The following is a 12597-nucleotide window of genomic DNA, read 5'->3' as shown; positions in this document are numbered from 1 at the left end:
AGGATTTATTCCAGGGACACAAGGATGTTTCAACATCTGAAAATCAATCAATGTAATCCAACACAAAAACAAAAAGAAATTAAAAAACCATATGATAATATCGATAGATGATGAGAAAGCTTTCGACAAAGTACAACAACCATTTATGATAAAGGCCCTTGAAATTCTCAGGATACAAGGAACATACCTCAACATCATAAAGGCCATATATGACAAGCCCATAGCCAATATCATTCTCAATGGTGAAAAGTTGAAAGCATTTCCATGAAGGTCTGGAACAAGACAAGGATGTCCCCTCTCACCACTGCTTTTCAATATAATACTGGAAATCCTAGCCATAGCAATATGACAAGAGAAAGACATACAAGGAATCCAAATAGGGAAGGAAACAGTCAAACTATCACTATTCGCAGATGATATGATAATGTACATAGAGAACCCCAAAAGCTTCACAGAAAAACTAATCAGACTAATCAATCAGTTTAGTAAAGTGGCAGGATACAAAAATCAACACACAAAAATCAGTAGCCTCCTATACACAATCAATCTGAAGAAGAAAAAATCAAGAAAACCATCCCTTTTATAATTGAAACAAAAAAAAATCAAATACTTGGGAATAAATCTAACAAAAGAGGTAAAGGGCCTATGCAAACTATAAGACATTGTTAAAAGAAATAGAAGAAGACACAAAGAAATGGAAAGATAGCCCCTGCTCATGGATTGGAAGAATTAAGATTATCAAAATGGCCATCCTACCAAAAGCAATTTACAGATTCAATGCTATTCCAATAAAAATTTCAATGACATTCTTCAAAGAAATAGAACAAATATTGATGAAATTCATATGGAGCCACCAAAAGCCCTGAATAGACAAAGCTCTCCTGAAAAAAAGAAAGAAGGGAATGGAGGCATCACACTCCCAGACTTCAAACTATACTACAAAATCATAATCATCAAAACTGCATGGTATTGGAACAAGAACAGACACACAGACCAATGGAACCCAATAGAAAATCCAGAAATAAACCCACAGATTTACAGTCAACTAATCTTTGACAAAGGAGCAAAGAATATGCAATGGAGCAAAGAAAGTTTGTTCAATAAATGGTGCTGGAAACCTGGATCACTACATGCAAAAGAATGAAGTTTGGCTACTACCTCACATCATGCACAAAAACCAACTCAAAATGGATTAAAGAATTAGACATAAGACCTGAAACCATAAAATATATACAAGGAAATATAGGCGAAACACTACATGACATACACCTCAGTAACATCTTTAAAGACTCATCACCCAAGGCAATGACAGTGAAGGCAAAGATAAACAGCTGGGACTTCATCAAATTAAAGAGCTTCTGTACAGCAAAAGACAGTAACCAAAACAAAGAGATACCCCACCGACTGAGAGAAATTTTTTGCACACAACACTAATGATAAAGGACTGATCACAAAAATCTACAAAGAGCTGATGAGACTCAACAAAAGCAAAGTAAGTAATCCAGTCAAAAAATGGGCAGAAGAGCTAAAAAGGAACTTCTCCGAAGAGGAAATGCAAATGGCCAACGGGCATATGAAAAAAATGTTCAGCATCACTTATAATCAGAGGAATGCAAATCAAAACTACAATGTGATACCATCTTACACCAGTGAGAATGGTACATATTAAAAAAAAAAAAACTAGCAACAACAAATATTGGCAAAGATGTAGAGAAAAAGGAACTCCCCTGCATTGCTGATGGGAGTGCCAACTGGTCCATCCACTACGGAAAGCTGTGTGGAGATTCCTTAACTTGCTAAAGATGGAGCTTCCATATGATCCAGCAATTCCACTCCTAGGTATTTATCCAAAGGACACAGAATCATTAATTCAAAAGGGCACCTGCAACTCTATGTTTATAGCAGTACTATTTACAATAGGCAAACTGTTGAAACAACCCAAATGCCCAAAAATAGATGACTGGATCAAGAAGATGTGGTACATATACACAATGGAATATTACTCAGCAATCAAAAAAGATAAACTCATGCAATTTGCAGCAACATGGATGGAGCTAGAAGGGATCATACTCAGCGAAATAAGCCAGAAAGAAAAAGAAAAATACCGGATGGTCTCACTCATAGCAGGAATCTAGAAAACTTAAATAAGGAACCAGGAGAAAGACTAACTATAATAAAGTAAAAATCAAAATCAACAAGCAACTATAAGCCAGAGATACACTACGGGCCGGGGGAGGAATTATGCTCAAAATAAGGGGGGTAGGAATTGTACGGGGACTATAACAAAGATGAAAATGCATACATTGTGCAAAAATGAAAAATGATGTAAAAAATTTATAAAATAAAATAAAAAATAAAATAAAAGGAAGGGGAGAGTACAAGGGACTGTGGTGATGTGGTACAGGAAGAACTATGGGGACTACACTTGAGGGGAGAAATCAAATATTGTCCAAAAATGAGCTATAATGTAAGGAAATAAATAAATAGAAAATCGTGATGCTTATTAAGAAGTAAGAAACCAAATAAAACTTTATGATACCATTTGTTTATTTTCAGTCACAGCAAATTACATATATATACACATAAGGCATAGATATTTATATATGTAATAAAAATATAAAAATATGAACAGGAAATAATTGTTATATTCTCGATAGTGGCTGCCTAGGGAAGAGGGTGGAGTCAAGGAAATGAGGAAAAGATCATAGCAGAACCCAACTTTAATGGCAGGATTTCATTTTGTTTATTAACAAGAGATTTCTGTGGTGGGTACTTATTTGTTATTTTTTTTTTTTTAATTTTTTTTTTTTAATAGAGGCATGTTTTATTTATTTATTTGTTTGTTTGTTTGTTTTTGTTTATACATGCACTGGGTACAGTCAGAAGCGCGGGAGGGTGAGAGAATTCACCAGAGCCAGAGCGGGGAGCAGAGCAGGCAGAAGGACCGAAGTACACTGCTGAGGGGAGCAGCGGGCGGCAGGAGAGGTCTGCGCGCCATGTGGGACCCTCCTCCGGTGGCCGGGGAGCAGCCGGGGATCGAACTGGCGCTGCAGAGGCTGCGGGCAGCTTCGCAACCCAGCGTTCAACCGTTGCGCCACCGGGGAGGCCCTTATTTGTTATTTTTTAATATTTGAAAATTGAAAAGAACAGTGTTCTGTAAAAAGCAAAGGACAGGTATAGAGGGATGGAAAGGGAGATTTGAGTATTTCCTGCCATAGACTTCAGTTTCATGTGTTCACCCTACATTATAAAGGTCCTCAATCTTAAAGGTGCATGCTTTTTCCCTTTTACTCAGTTTTCAACTACTAGAAGCTTGGGGGATTTTTTTTGTGTTTTTTTGTTTCTTTGTTTGTTTTTGTTTGTTTTTGCTAATTGTTACAGGGTTTTAGAACTGCCTATGAGTAAGGTAAATGCTTTTATGGTAACTTTAAGATTTAAAAAAGAATCCAGGACTTACTCTACTGAGGCAGCAGCCTATCTTGCAGTATTTTTTTTAAAGATTTATTTATTCATGCATACAAAAACCGGGGTGCAGGCAAGATGCACGGGAGGGTGAGAGGATTCATCAGAGACAGAGTGGGGAAGAGAACAGGCAGACGACTGAAATACACTGCTGAGGGGAGCAGCGGGCGAGACAGGAGAGGTCTGCTGCACCATGTGGGTTTCTCCCTGGCCAACCGGAATCGAACCCGCACTGCAGAGATTGTGGACAGCTTCACAGCACTTTGCTCAACCACCTGCGCCACTAGGGGAGTCCCCTATTTTGCAGTATATTAGAGGTTTCCATAAGAGGTCTTCTATCCATCCCCCCAACTTTTCCTGTTGCAAGAAACTCCTTTAAGAGTGGCCAGAGTTTCTGGTGAATTCTCTCACCCTCCTGTGCTTCTGACTGTACCCAGTGCTTGTATAAATAAATTAATAAATCTTTAAAAAAAAAAAAAGAGTGACCAGAGTCTATCATTCCACAGTTGGAATGAAAAGTCTCAAAATATAATATGCCCTTGGTTAGGAAAACACATTGACTTCATTCTTACCGAATCATAAATGACACCTAATCCTTGCCTGTGAGATATTTTGAGAAATCTGGGTAGGGAGGGGGTAACTCACAGACTGCTTGTTACCAGAGACAAGCCTACCCCAATGAGTAGTCACCCCCATCCCTCAGGGATAGGTTCCAAGCTTCACAGGAAACATATGGTGTTTTCTCCTTTTGTTACGGAAGGATTCAGTCAGGTACCTAGGCAGCGCTCAAAGAGGAGAAGGGAAGCTATTGACGCAGGTGGGCCCAAAGGAAATCTTTCTCCAAAGTCTGAGCCCCCAGAAATTAGTCAAGGACTGTATTTATTGTCTCAGCAGGGGTACACTTGCAATCTAAAAGCAAACGGAGTACAGAAGCAGGAGATTTCTAAGTAGTTATCTAGGGTGCATAAGTCAGGTGTGTGGCCTCTGTGGCCTTGAGAATGTTTATCGGTTTCCCTGAAACTTTCAGTCTGCATTGAGGTTTTGTCTTAACATAACTTAAGCTAATTAATAGGTCAGCCTGACTTTTTCTACTGTGATAAAATTTAATTTATGAATTAGACAGTAAGAGTTAACTACAGTAAGGAATAATAAAATGGAATTACTGTAACAATATACTCTACAAAAATTACATAAGTGTGGCATCTCTCTCTCTCTCTCTCTCTAAATATCTTATTGTTTATAATTTTTAGGCTGTGGTTGACTGTAGATAAATGTCACCATAGCAAGTGAAACTGCAGGTTAGAAGGAGTACCGTACTGAATCTTACCTCAAGTCAAATCACACTGAAAGCCACACAGGAAAACCCCTATGTACCATACTTATTATTTTCAGTTCTTAAGATAGCATGTGTTTTTGTCACCCCTTTTTATTTTTTTAAAGATTTATTTATTTATACAAGAACTGGGGTACAGGCCTCCCTGGTGGCGCAGCGGTTGAGCGCTGGGTTGCGAAGCTGCCCTCAGCCTCTGCAGCGCTGGTTCGATCCCCGGCTGCTCCCCGGCCACCCGAGGAGGGTCCCGCATGGCGCGCAGACCTCTCCTGCCGCCCGCTGCTCCCCTCAGCAGGTACTTCGGTCCTTCTGCCTGTTCTGCTCCCTGCTCTGGCTCTGGTGAATTCTCTCACCCTCCCGCGCTTCTGACTGTACCCAGTGCTTGTATAAATAAATAAATAAATCTTAAAAAAGTTTTTTAAAAAGATTTTAAAAAAATCGTTAAAAAAAAAAGAACTAGGGTACAGGCCAGATGCACGGGAGGGTGAGAGGAGTCACCAGGGACAGAGTGGGGAACAGAACAGGCTGACTGACAAAATACACTGCTGAGGGGAGCAGTTGGCCTGACAGGAGAGGTCTGCTGCACCATGTGAGACCTTCACTGGCAAGCAGGGATTGAACCCGCGCTGCAGAGGCTGCTGACAGCTTCACAGCGCGGTCCTCAACCTCCTACGCCACCAGGGGACGTCCTTTGTCATCCCTTTTAAATGCCCTTTTATGGTAACCACTCCAGTAACCTCCCACAGCATTTCTCTCTATACACCAAATTGCCTTTAAACCAGCTCCTTCTCTCTTCCACCTCGAAGATTTATCTGATAGGTTCCTGACTCTTGAAGCCAGTAGTCTTTTCTTGCCTAGCTAGGTGCAAAAAATAGCTGACTTTCAATGTGCTTCTAGATAGGTTGTATTTGTGTGGAACATTGCTACTAAGGGAGAAAATCCAAACTCCAGTGACTATAGCTAGTTATAGTGTCAACAATAATCATATTCATTTGTGCTCTTTAATACAACTATGATGGATTTAATTATTGGGTAATTATTAATTAGATAATAATCCTGAAAAAAAATCTTGAAACAGTCAATGTGCTTTGAAAAAAAAAAAAAAAGAAAAGCTAACCTATGAGTAATATAAAGAGCAATGAAAGTGAAGTACTAATTCTGAATGACATGGTAGATTGAAAAATCATTTCTATGATTTTGGACTGCACTGAATGTGTTGGAAGGATCTAATTGATGAAGAGTTTTGAAATAAGCTAGAAAGAAAACGTAGAGATCAGTTTCACTGGAGATTGACTTGTCTTGTTTTTTTTCAAGTAGGTAAATAAAATTATAAACATTTTATAGTAGGTATAGGAAAGTGAGCTCTTACAATAAAGAGAAAAAAAGTATCTTATGGAAGATACCAAGTTTTGAAAATTTTCTCCAAGAAGTCCTTCTGGTTGACTTATTTATCTATAATCTATCTATCCCACCCGTCTATGGAGAGGTCCCTGAGCTGAGTCTAATCATTCTCATACAAAGCAGGATGGCTGATTAGAAAAGGGTGGGAGGAGAGCTGAGGGCCACTGCAGGGAACCGGAAGGAAGGATTTCTCAGTGAGGAATAAAGCTAGATCATGGCTTCAAGTAAGTTAAGAAGTTATTGAGATATATAGCTGGCCTTTTTTTCTACAAGAAAATAGATGTCTCTGTGGTTTAATCAATAAAGTGATTGTGTCACATATTTAAGAGTGAGAGTTTTTTTTTTTCATGCGGATCCAGAGACAGAAACACATCATGGGTGGAAATAATAGTGGTGCAACATTTTGTCGTTGTTGTTATTGTTGCATTGACAAAGGAAGGAAGTCGGATGATTAGAAGTATCAGTTCAAGGTTATGAATTTTTCACTCCAGGAAGTGGTGATTAATATGGCCCAGGTGCTACCACATATACACAGACAGAGGGTCTCTTTAAGGCCTTCCAGCCCTAAGTCTGGGAGACTGAAATTTCTCCCTAATTCCTGAAGAGGGCGTATAAGCCCTGACATTTCACAAGCAGGCAGAACCTGACAAGGTGTAGTCATAATATTCTGCATTGTTTGCTTCCAACTGAGATTGCAACTGAAATATCAAAATTGCAGAATTAAAGCCTAAATTGATCACTTCCAGTAATTAAATTAATTATAATGTGATCATGGCAATATTACAGTAACTTTTGTACTTTATCTTTTAGTAGTGTCCAGCATTTACTGAAATACAGTTGAAAATTTACAAAATGTAGGTGAAAAAGTCCAATTTAAAGCAGTGGATAAATGTGAAAAGTGAAAAGGCTCAGGAGAAAAGTGAAAGTGCAGATTTTAGAACTACAATTGTAGGCACTTTATGTGGAAATATTTGTGTAAACATTTCATTAGTAGGAATTGCTAAATTACCCTCCTTTGTGCTTAAGGGCCTGCCTCATTAAAAAAAAATATTTTCTACTGTGAAAAATAATCTTGACTTAAAACATCTTTTTGGAATACTTCTAGTTACCTTCAGACTTTGGCTCACTTTCAAAACTGAAGATTCTTGGACTAACTGGAAATCAGTTCTTTTCATTTCCAGAAGAAATCTTTTCCTTACAGTCTTTAGAGAAATTGTACCTTGGGCAAGATCACGGAGTCAAACTCACCTGTATATCAGAGCACATTGGAAAACTACAGGTAAGCCTCCCCAAATGAGCAGGCAAAGAAATGCATGCCCACTGATTTCCTGAAGTTGACTGATAGTGAGAAGATGGTGTGTCCCTGCAGGTTGCAAGTGGAATCTTCCATACTAGATTCCCAAACAAGCAGTCATTATGACACTTTTAGGCTTCCACTGTCTTACAGAACAACCCCCAAAACCATACTTTAGTAACATTTTATTGTGGTTCCTATTGGATATGGCGTGCCATTCTCCTTTCTACTATGTGGCTTGCGTGTTTTATTTGCAGAGATTGATTCATCCATACTTCTTTCCACTTGATTTCTACTTGTAAAGAATAGCCCCTGGAAACTCTGCTATATTGAAGTTAAAGAATCGTACAGGTGACATGGGTAGGATTGTGCATTTTGGATGGGGCAATGTGACATGCCCCCTGCATGGTGGCAGGCAAGTCATGATTGATTTAGCGCTTGCACTAGGTTCATGCTGAGGACCGGCCTACTGTACTGTGCTTAAGTCTTAGTAAAGCAACAACATAACTTCATCTAAATTAGCCATACTCTGGCATTTTAGTGCAAGCATACTTCAACTAATTGTTATTTTTGCACATTCTTGGTACTGCACTATTAATAATGGTACGGTAGATGTGGGCCATTTCACAACCCCTGGTCATGGCACTGAGCAGCAGAGGTACCTCTCCCCTGAGACATAAGGGTCTTATCCTAATTCTTCCGTCTTTTGTCCTGGCTTCATAGAACTCCTTTCATCACTGTGCTCCTTGACATGCCATGACATTCTTTCAAAATCATAGGGTGAAATGCAAACATTAAGTTTTTGCCCAGGGAGTTTAAAAATAGTTAATCCATTATCTGTACATTTTGGCTACTCCCACATGGCTGAAGTGGAATTGATATTTGAGGAAAAATTCTATAGCAACTACCACAGAGAACTAGTTATTGCAAGGGAACAAATGGCATGTAGTTGAACAATCCAAACGTCTTGCCCATAAATTCTTTTTTTGAAAGTTTTATTTATTTATACAAGAACTGGGTTACATGCCAGATGTGGGGGAGGGTGAGAGGATTCACCAGAGACAGAGCAGGGAACAGAACAGGAAAACTGACTGAAATACACTGTTGAGGGGAGCAGCAGGTGAGACAGGAGAGGTCTGTTGCAACATATGGGTATCTCCCTGACCAGCAGGGATAGAACCGGCACTGCAGAGGCTGCGGACAGCTTCACAGCGCTGAGCTCAACTGCCTGCGCCACTAGGGAGGCCCCATAAAATTCTTATGAAGCAAATAAATAGTAGACTCCCAGTCTTCCTTTCCCCTGTGTGAATCAGGAACCACATCTAATGACTTTACTCAACATTTGATTTTTTTTTTATTCTGGTCCTTTATTTTTTATATTATTTTTTTTTTATTTTATGTATTTTTTACATGGGTCTTCATTTTTGTACAATGTATGTTTCCTCATCTCGGTTATAGTCCCTGCGAAATTCCCACCACCAATTCACCCATGTACCATCACCGTAGTCCCTTGTGCTTTTCCCACCCCTGTTTTGATCCTACTCCCTTCTCCCTTCCTGTAGAATGTCTCTGGTTTATAGTTGTTTGTTGATTTTGACTTTCACTTTATTATAATTTCTTCCCTCCCCCACCCCTTATTTGGATCCTCTACATTTTTCCTATAAGTGAGACCATCCAGTATTTTTCTTTTTCTTTCTGGCTTATTTCACTGAGGATGATCCCTTCCAGCTCCATCCATGTTGCTGCAAATGGCATGAGTTTATCTTTTTTGATCGCTGAGTAATATTCCATTGTGTATATGTACCACATCTTCTTGATCCAGTCATCTATTTTGGGGCACTTAGGTTGTTTCCATAGCTTAGCTATTGTAAATAGTGCTGCAACAAACATAGGGTGCAGGAGCCCTTTTGAATTAATGTTTTGTGTCCTTTGGGTAGATACCTAAGAGTGGAATTGCTGGATCTTATGGAAGATTCGTTTTTAGCAGTTTGAGGAACCTCCACACAGATTTCCATAGTGGTTGGACCAGTGTACATTCTGACCAGATGCCAGTCCTTTAAATATGAGTTTGCTTTTATCCCAATGCATAATATCCCCACAAAAAGAGCATGGGAATTCATTGGTGATTCTGGTGATGAACTTAATTTATGTAGGAAAGGATCATTGTAGCATACTCTCATGTTCTTTCAGAATCTTAAAGAACTGCATATAGAGAACAATGATCTGGAGTACCTTCCTGCATCCTTGGGATCAATGCCCAACCTGACAATCCTTGATTGCCACCACAATTTGCTTAGGAAACTTCCAGATGCCATTTGTCATGCACAAGGTAAGGTGTCTTAGCACAGTAAGTCCATGCTTAGTACCATGGATAGGTTCTTAGAAATTACAACTTTAAGCTAAATAGTTTATAATGAAACCAATTTTATCATAGGCTAACAAGAGTTAAGTTCCTACAGCATGTCTCTGGTCAAAACTGAGTCTTCTAAATAAAGACTCATATTAAATAAAGACTTCTAATATTAAGTTATAACTTGTATTATTTGGTGTTCCAGACCACTTATTCTGGTCATGGGTGGCCAGAGCAGCTCAGGGCACAAGGAAGGGACCAACCCTAGACAAGATGCCCCTTTTCCCAGGGTGTGCTCACACCCACACTCACAGCACCCAGATTATGTAGACATGCTGAAGATCCAGTGTGTACATCTTGGAGCTGTGCGAAGAACCTGGAATACCCGGAGAAAAGCCTTGCAGGCATGGGAGAATGTGCAAATGCCACACAATGGCCCCAGAGGGGAATTGGGTGTTTTTTTTTTTCTTATCAATATTACAATGAAATGATGTTGAGGGAAATGACATTATTCAAGGACCTGTTGTAGATCTGTGGCCCTCGTAGAGTTTGAGACCAGTATTTCCTACCATGAAGGCTTTCCTGCTTTACTAAATACCAATCTCTGTATTTAGAGAGCTTACCATTACCCCATCACCTCTTTTAAGGGCTCACTAGTAATGTAGGGAAGACCATGTCCCTGATTAATAGAGCTAAGAATCTCACAAACTCAGTAAATCCGTATTGAGAATTGAAAAGAAAAGTGTAACTGTTAAGAAAATTAGCATTCATCCATATAGTCATTACACTACTGACAATGATTAACTGACTACCTGCTGTATGCTAGAGTTTGGAGTTAGGATTTCTTGTAGTAAATTTGTATTAGATCACTAAGTCACTAGAATAAAAGGAAAAGTATTACCCAGAGTAGTGAAATCAGCAAAGACGGGTGGTGGTGGTGGTGGGGGTTGGCTCTTGGATCTACAAGATTGACATTAAAAATCATATATCATATTTAAATACCCAAACATTTTTCACTAATCTAAACCCATTCTGTATTTCAATCCATCCATCCACTTAACAAGTTTTTGTTGAGCTCCTGCTGAGGCCAGAGTCCAGATAAAAATTATTTTTTTACCTTAGTGTGCTCAATCTTTGGGTTTATAGATATGTTTTTAAACTTTGACTATTCTTTTTTAATGAAAGAAGGATGAAGGAATATGAGTGAAAGCTGTTGCCTACCCACAAGACATTCAGTGATCGCAAGCAGTGGGTAGGTATGCAGTACTTAGTAGTTCTCCTGACCTTAGATTTCTATCCAATCCTTGGTCACTAGAGGAATGTAGCATTCTCAAAATATTTTTAGTATTTAAAGTTTTCCTGTCTCTGATACATATTTGCACTGGCTCCAGCAAGTCTGAATTTCTTTAAAGAAAATATGAAAAAGAGGGCTTGATTTGCTTCATTAATCTGATGTCTTTTGTGACATGGCACAGCAGGAAACAAATATTGCAAAGTGCGACTAAAAAATGAAAATGCATACATTGTGCAAAAATGAAAACATGATGTAAGAAATATATAAAATAAAATATAAAAAATGCATATTTTAATTTTGTTTGTTCTTACAGTAAATCCATATATTTTTAAAGATTTATTTATTTATGCATACAAGAGCTGGGGTACAGTCCAGAGATACCGAGGGGGTGAGAGGATTCACCAGAGACAGAGCGGGGAACAGAACAGGCAGACTGACTGAAATACACTGCTGAGAGGAGCAGTGGGAGAGACAGGAGAGGTCTGCTGCACCATGTGGGTTTCTCCCTGGCAGGCCGGGGATAGAACTCATGCTGCAGAGGCTGCGGATTGCTTCATAGTGCGGTGCTTAACCCCTTGTGCCACTAGGGAGGCCCTAAGTCCATATTTTTAAAAAATCATTTCAGCTTTGAAAGAATTACTTCTTGATGACAACAAGATCACCGATCTTCCAGAGAATTTGGATTCTCTAGTGAATCTGAAAGTTCTGACACTGATTGACAATCCCTTGGAAGAACCCCCAATAGAAGTGTGCAGCAAAGGCATCGAGGCCATATGGGCATATCTTAGGGAAAAAAGAGAGAAGAACAAGATGGCAACAAAGGTAAAAGTGACAAAAACTCTTGAGCACACATTCATAGTAGCTTTGGAGACACTTTGGTTAGTGTCAAACACATTGCAGATTACCCTGTGGGGCTGCCCCTTGCACACTTATACCTTGTTCTACTTGAAAGTAGGTTTTTACTTTTATGTCCCTGGGACTAAGCAAGAGATATTTGAATATCATCCTAGCATTTTTGTCATTTGTGTTCTTTATCTCTTTGTCAGGTAACAAGAAAACTGATGGGCAAAATCCCCCAAAACTTTAAATCCCCAAAGGATCTAAAGTTCTTGAACTATTCACTGGAGTGAAAAGTTTGTATAGTTGACCTTGGAACAACACAGGTTTGAACTGCAGGATTCTGCTTATACAAGGATTTTTCTTCTGTCCCCAAGTTCCACATTCAAGGATTCACCCAACCCAGCATGTGGGTTGAATCCTCAGATGTGAAACTGCAGAGACATGGATTTTCCATTGCTGGCGGTTGGTGCCCCTAAGCCTGGCTTTTTTCACTAGTCAATTGTATTAACAAAGTCATAAGATAAGGCTGAAGATTAAGAAATGAAAACATTTATGGATCAGAGTTCTGGAGACCAGAGTTCTGCTTTGCCACTGACTAGGATCAACAGGATAAAAGTTTTGTAATT

General features: G+C 39.2%; 1 protein-coding gene across 1 annotated transcript in view; it reads left to right on the top strand.

Annotated features, from left to right (window-relative positions):
• LRRIQ4 (leucine rich repeats and IQ motif containing 4) overlaps positions 1-12597 on the top strand; it is a 37657-nt gene that overhangs the window by 20709 nt on the left and 4351 nt on the right. The window contains exons 3-5 of the mRNA XM_037526644.2: positions 7299-7472; positions 9678-9816; positions 11757-11953. Coding sequence (XP_037382541.1) covers positions 7299-7472; positions 9678-9816; positions 11757-11953 — 510 coding nt within the window. The remainder of the gene's footprint in view (positions 1-7298; positions 7473-9677; positions 9817-11756; positions 11954-12597) is intronic.

This window comes from Talpa occidentalis, unplaced genomic scaffold, assembly GCF_014898055.3.
Source record: "Talpa occidentalis isolate TD23 unplaced genomic scaffold, MPIMG_talOcc4v2.1 talOcc4.4, whole genome shotgun sequence".
Lineage (NCBI taxonomy): Eukaryota > Metazoa > Chordata > Mammalia > Eulipotyphla > Talpidae > Talpa > Talpa occidentalis.
Note: the sequence above shows the minus strand (reverse complement) of the source record. Positions and strands in the feature narration are given on the sequence as shown.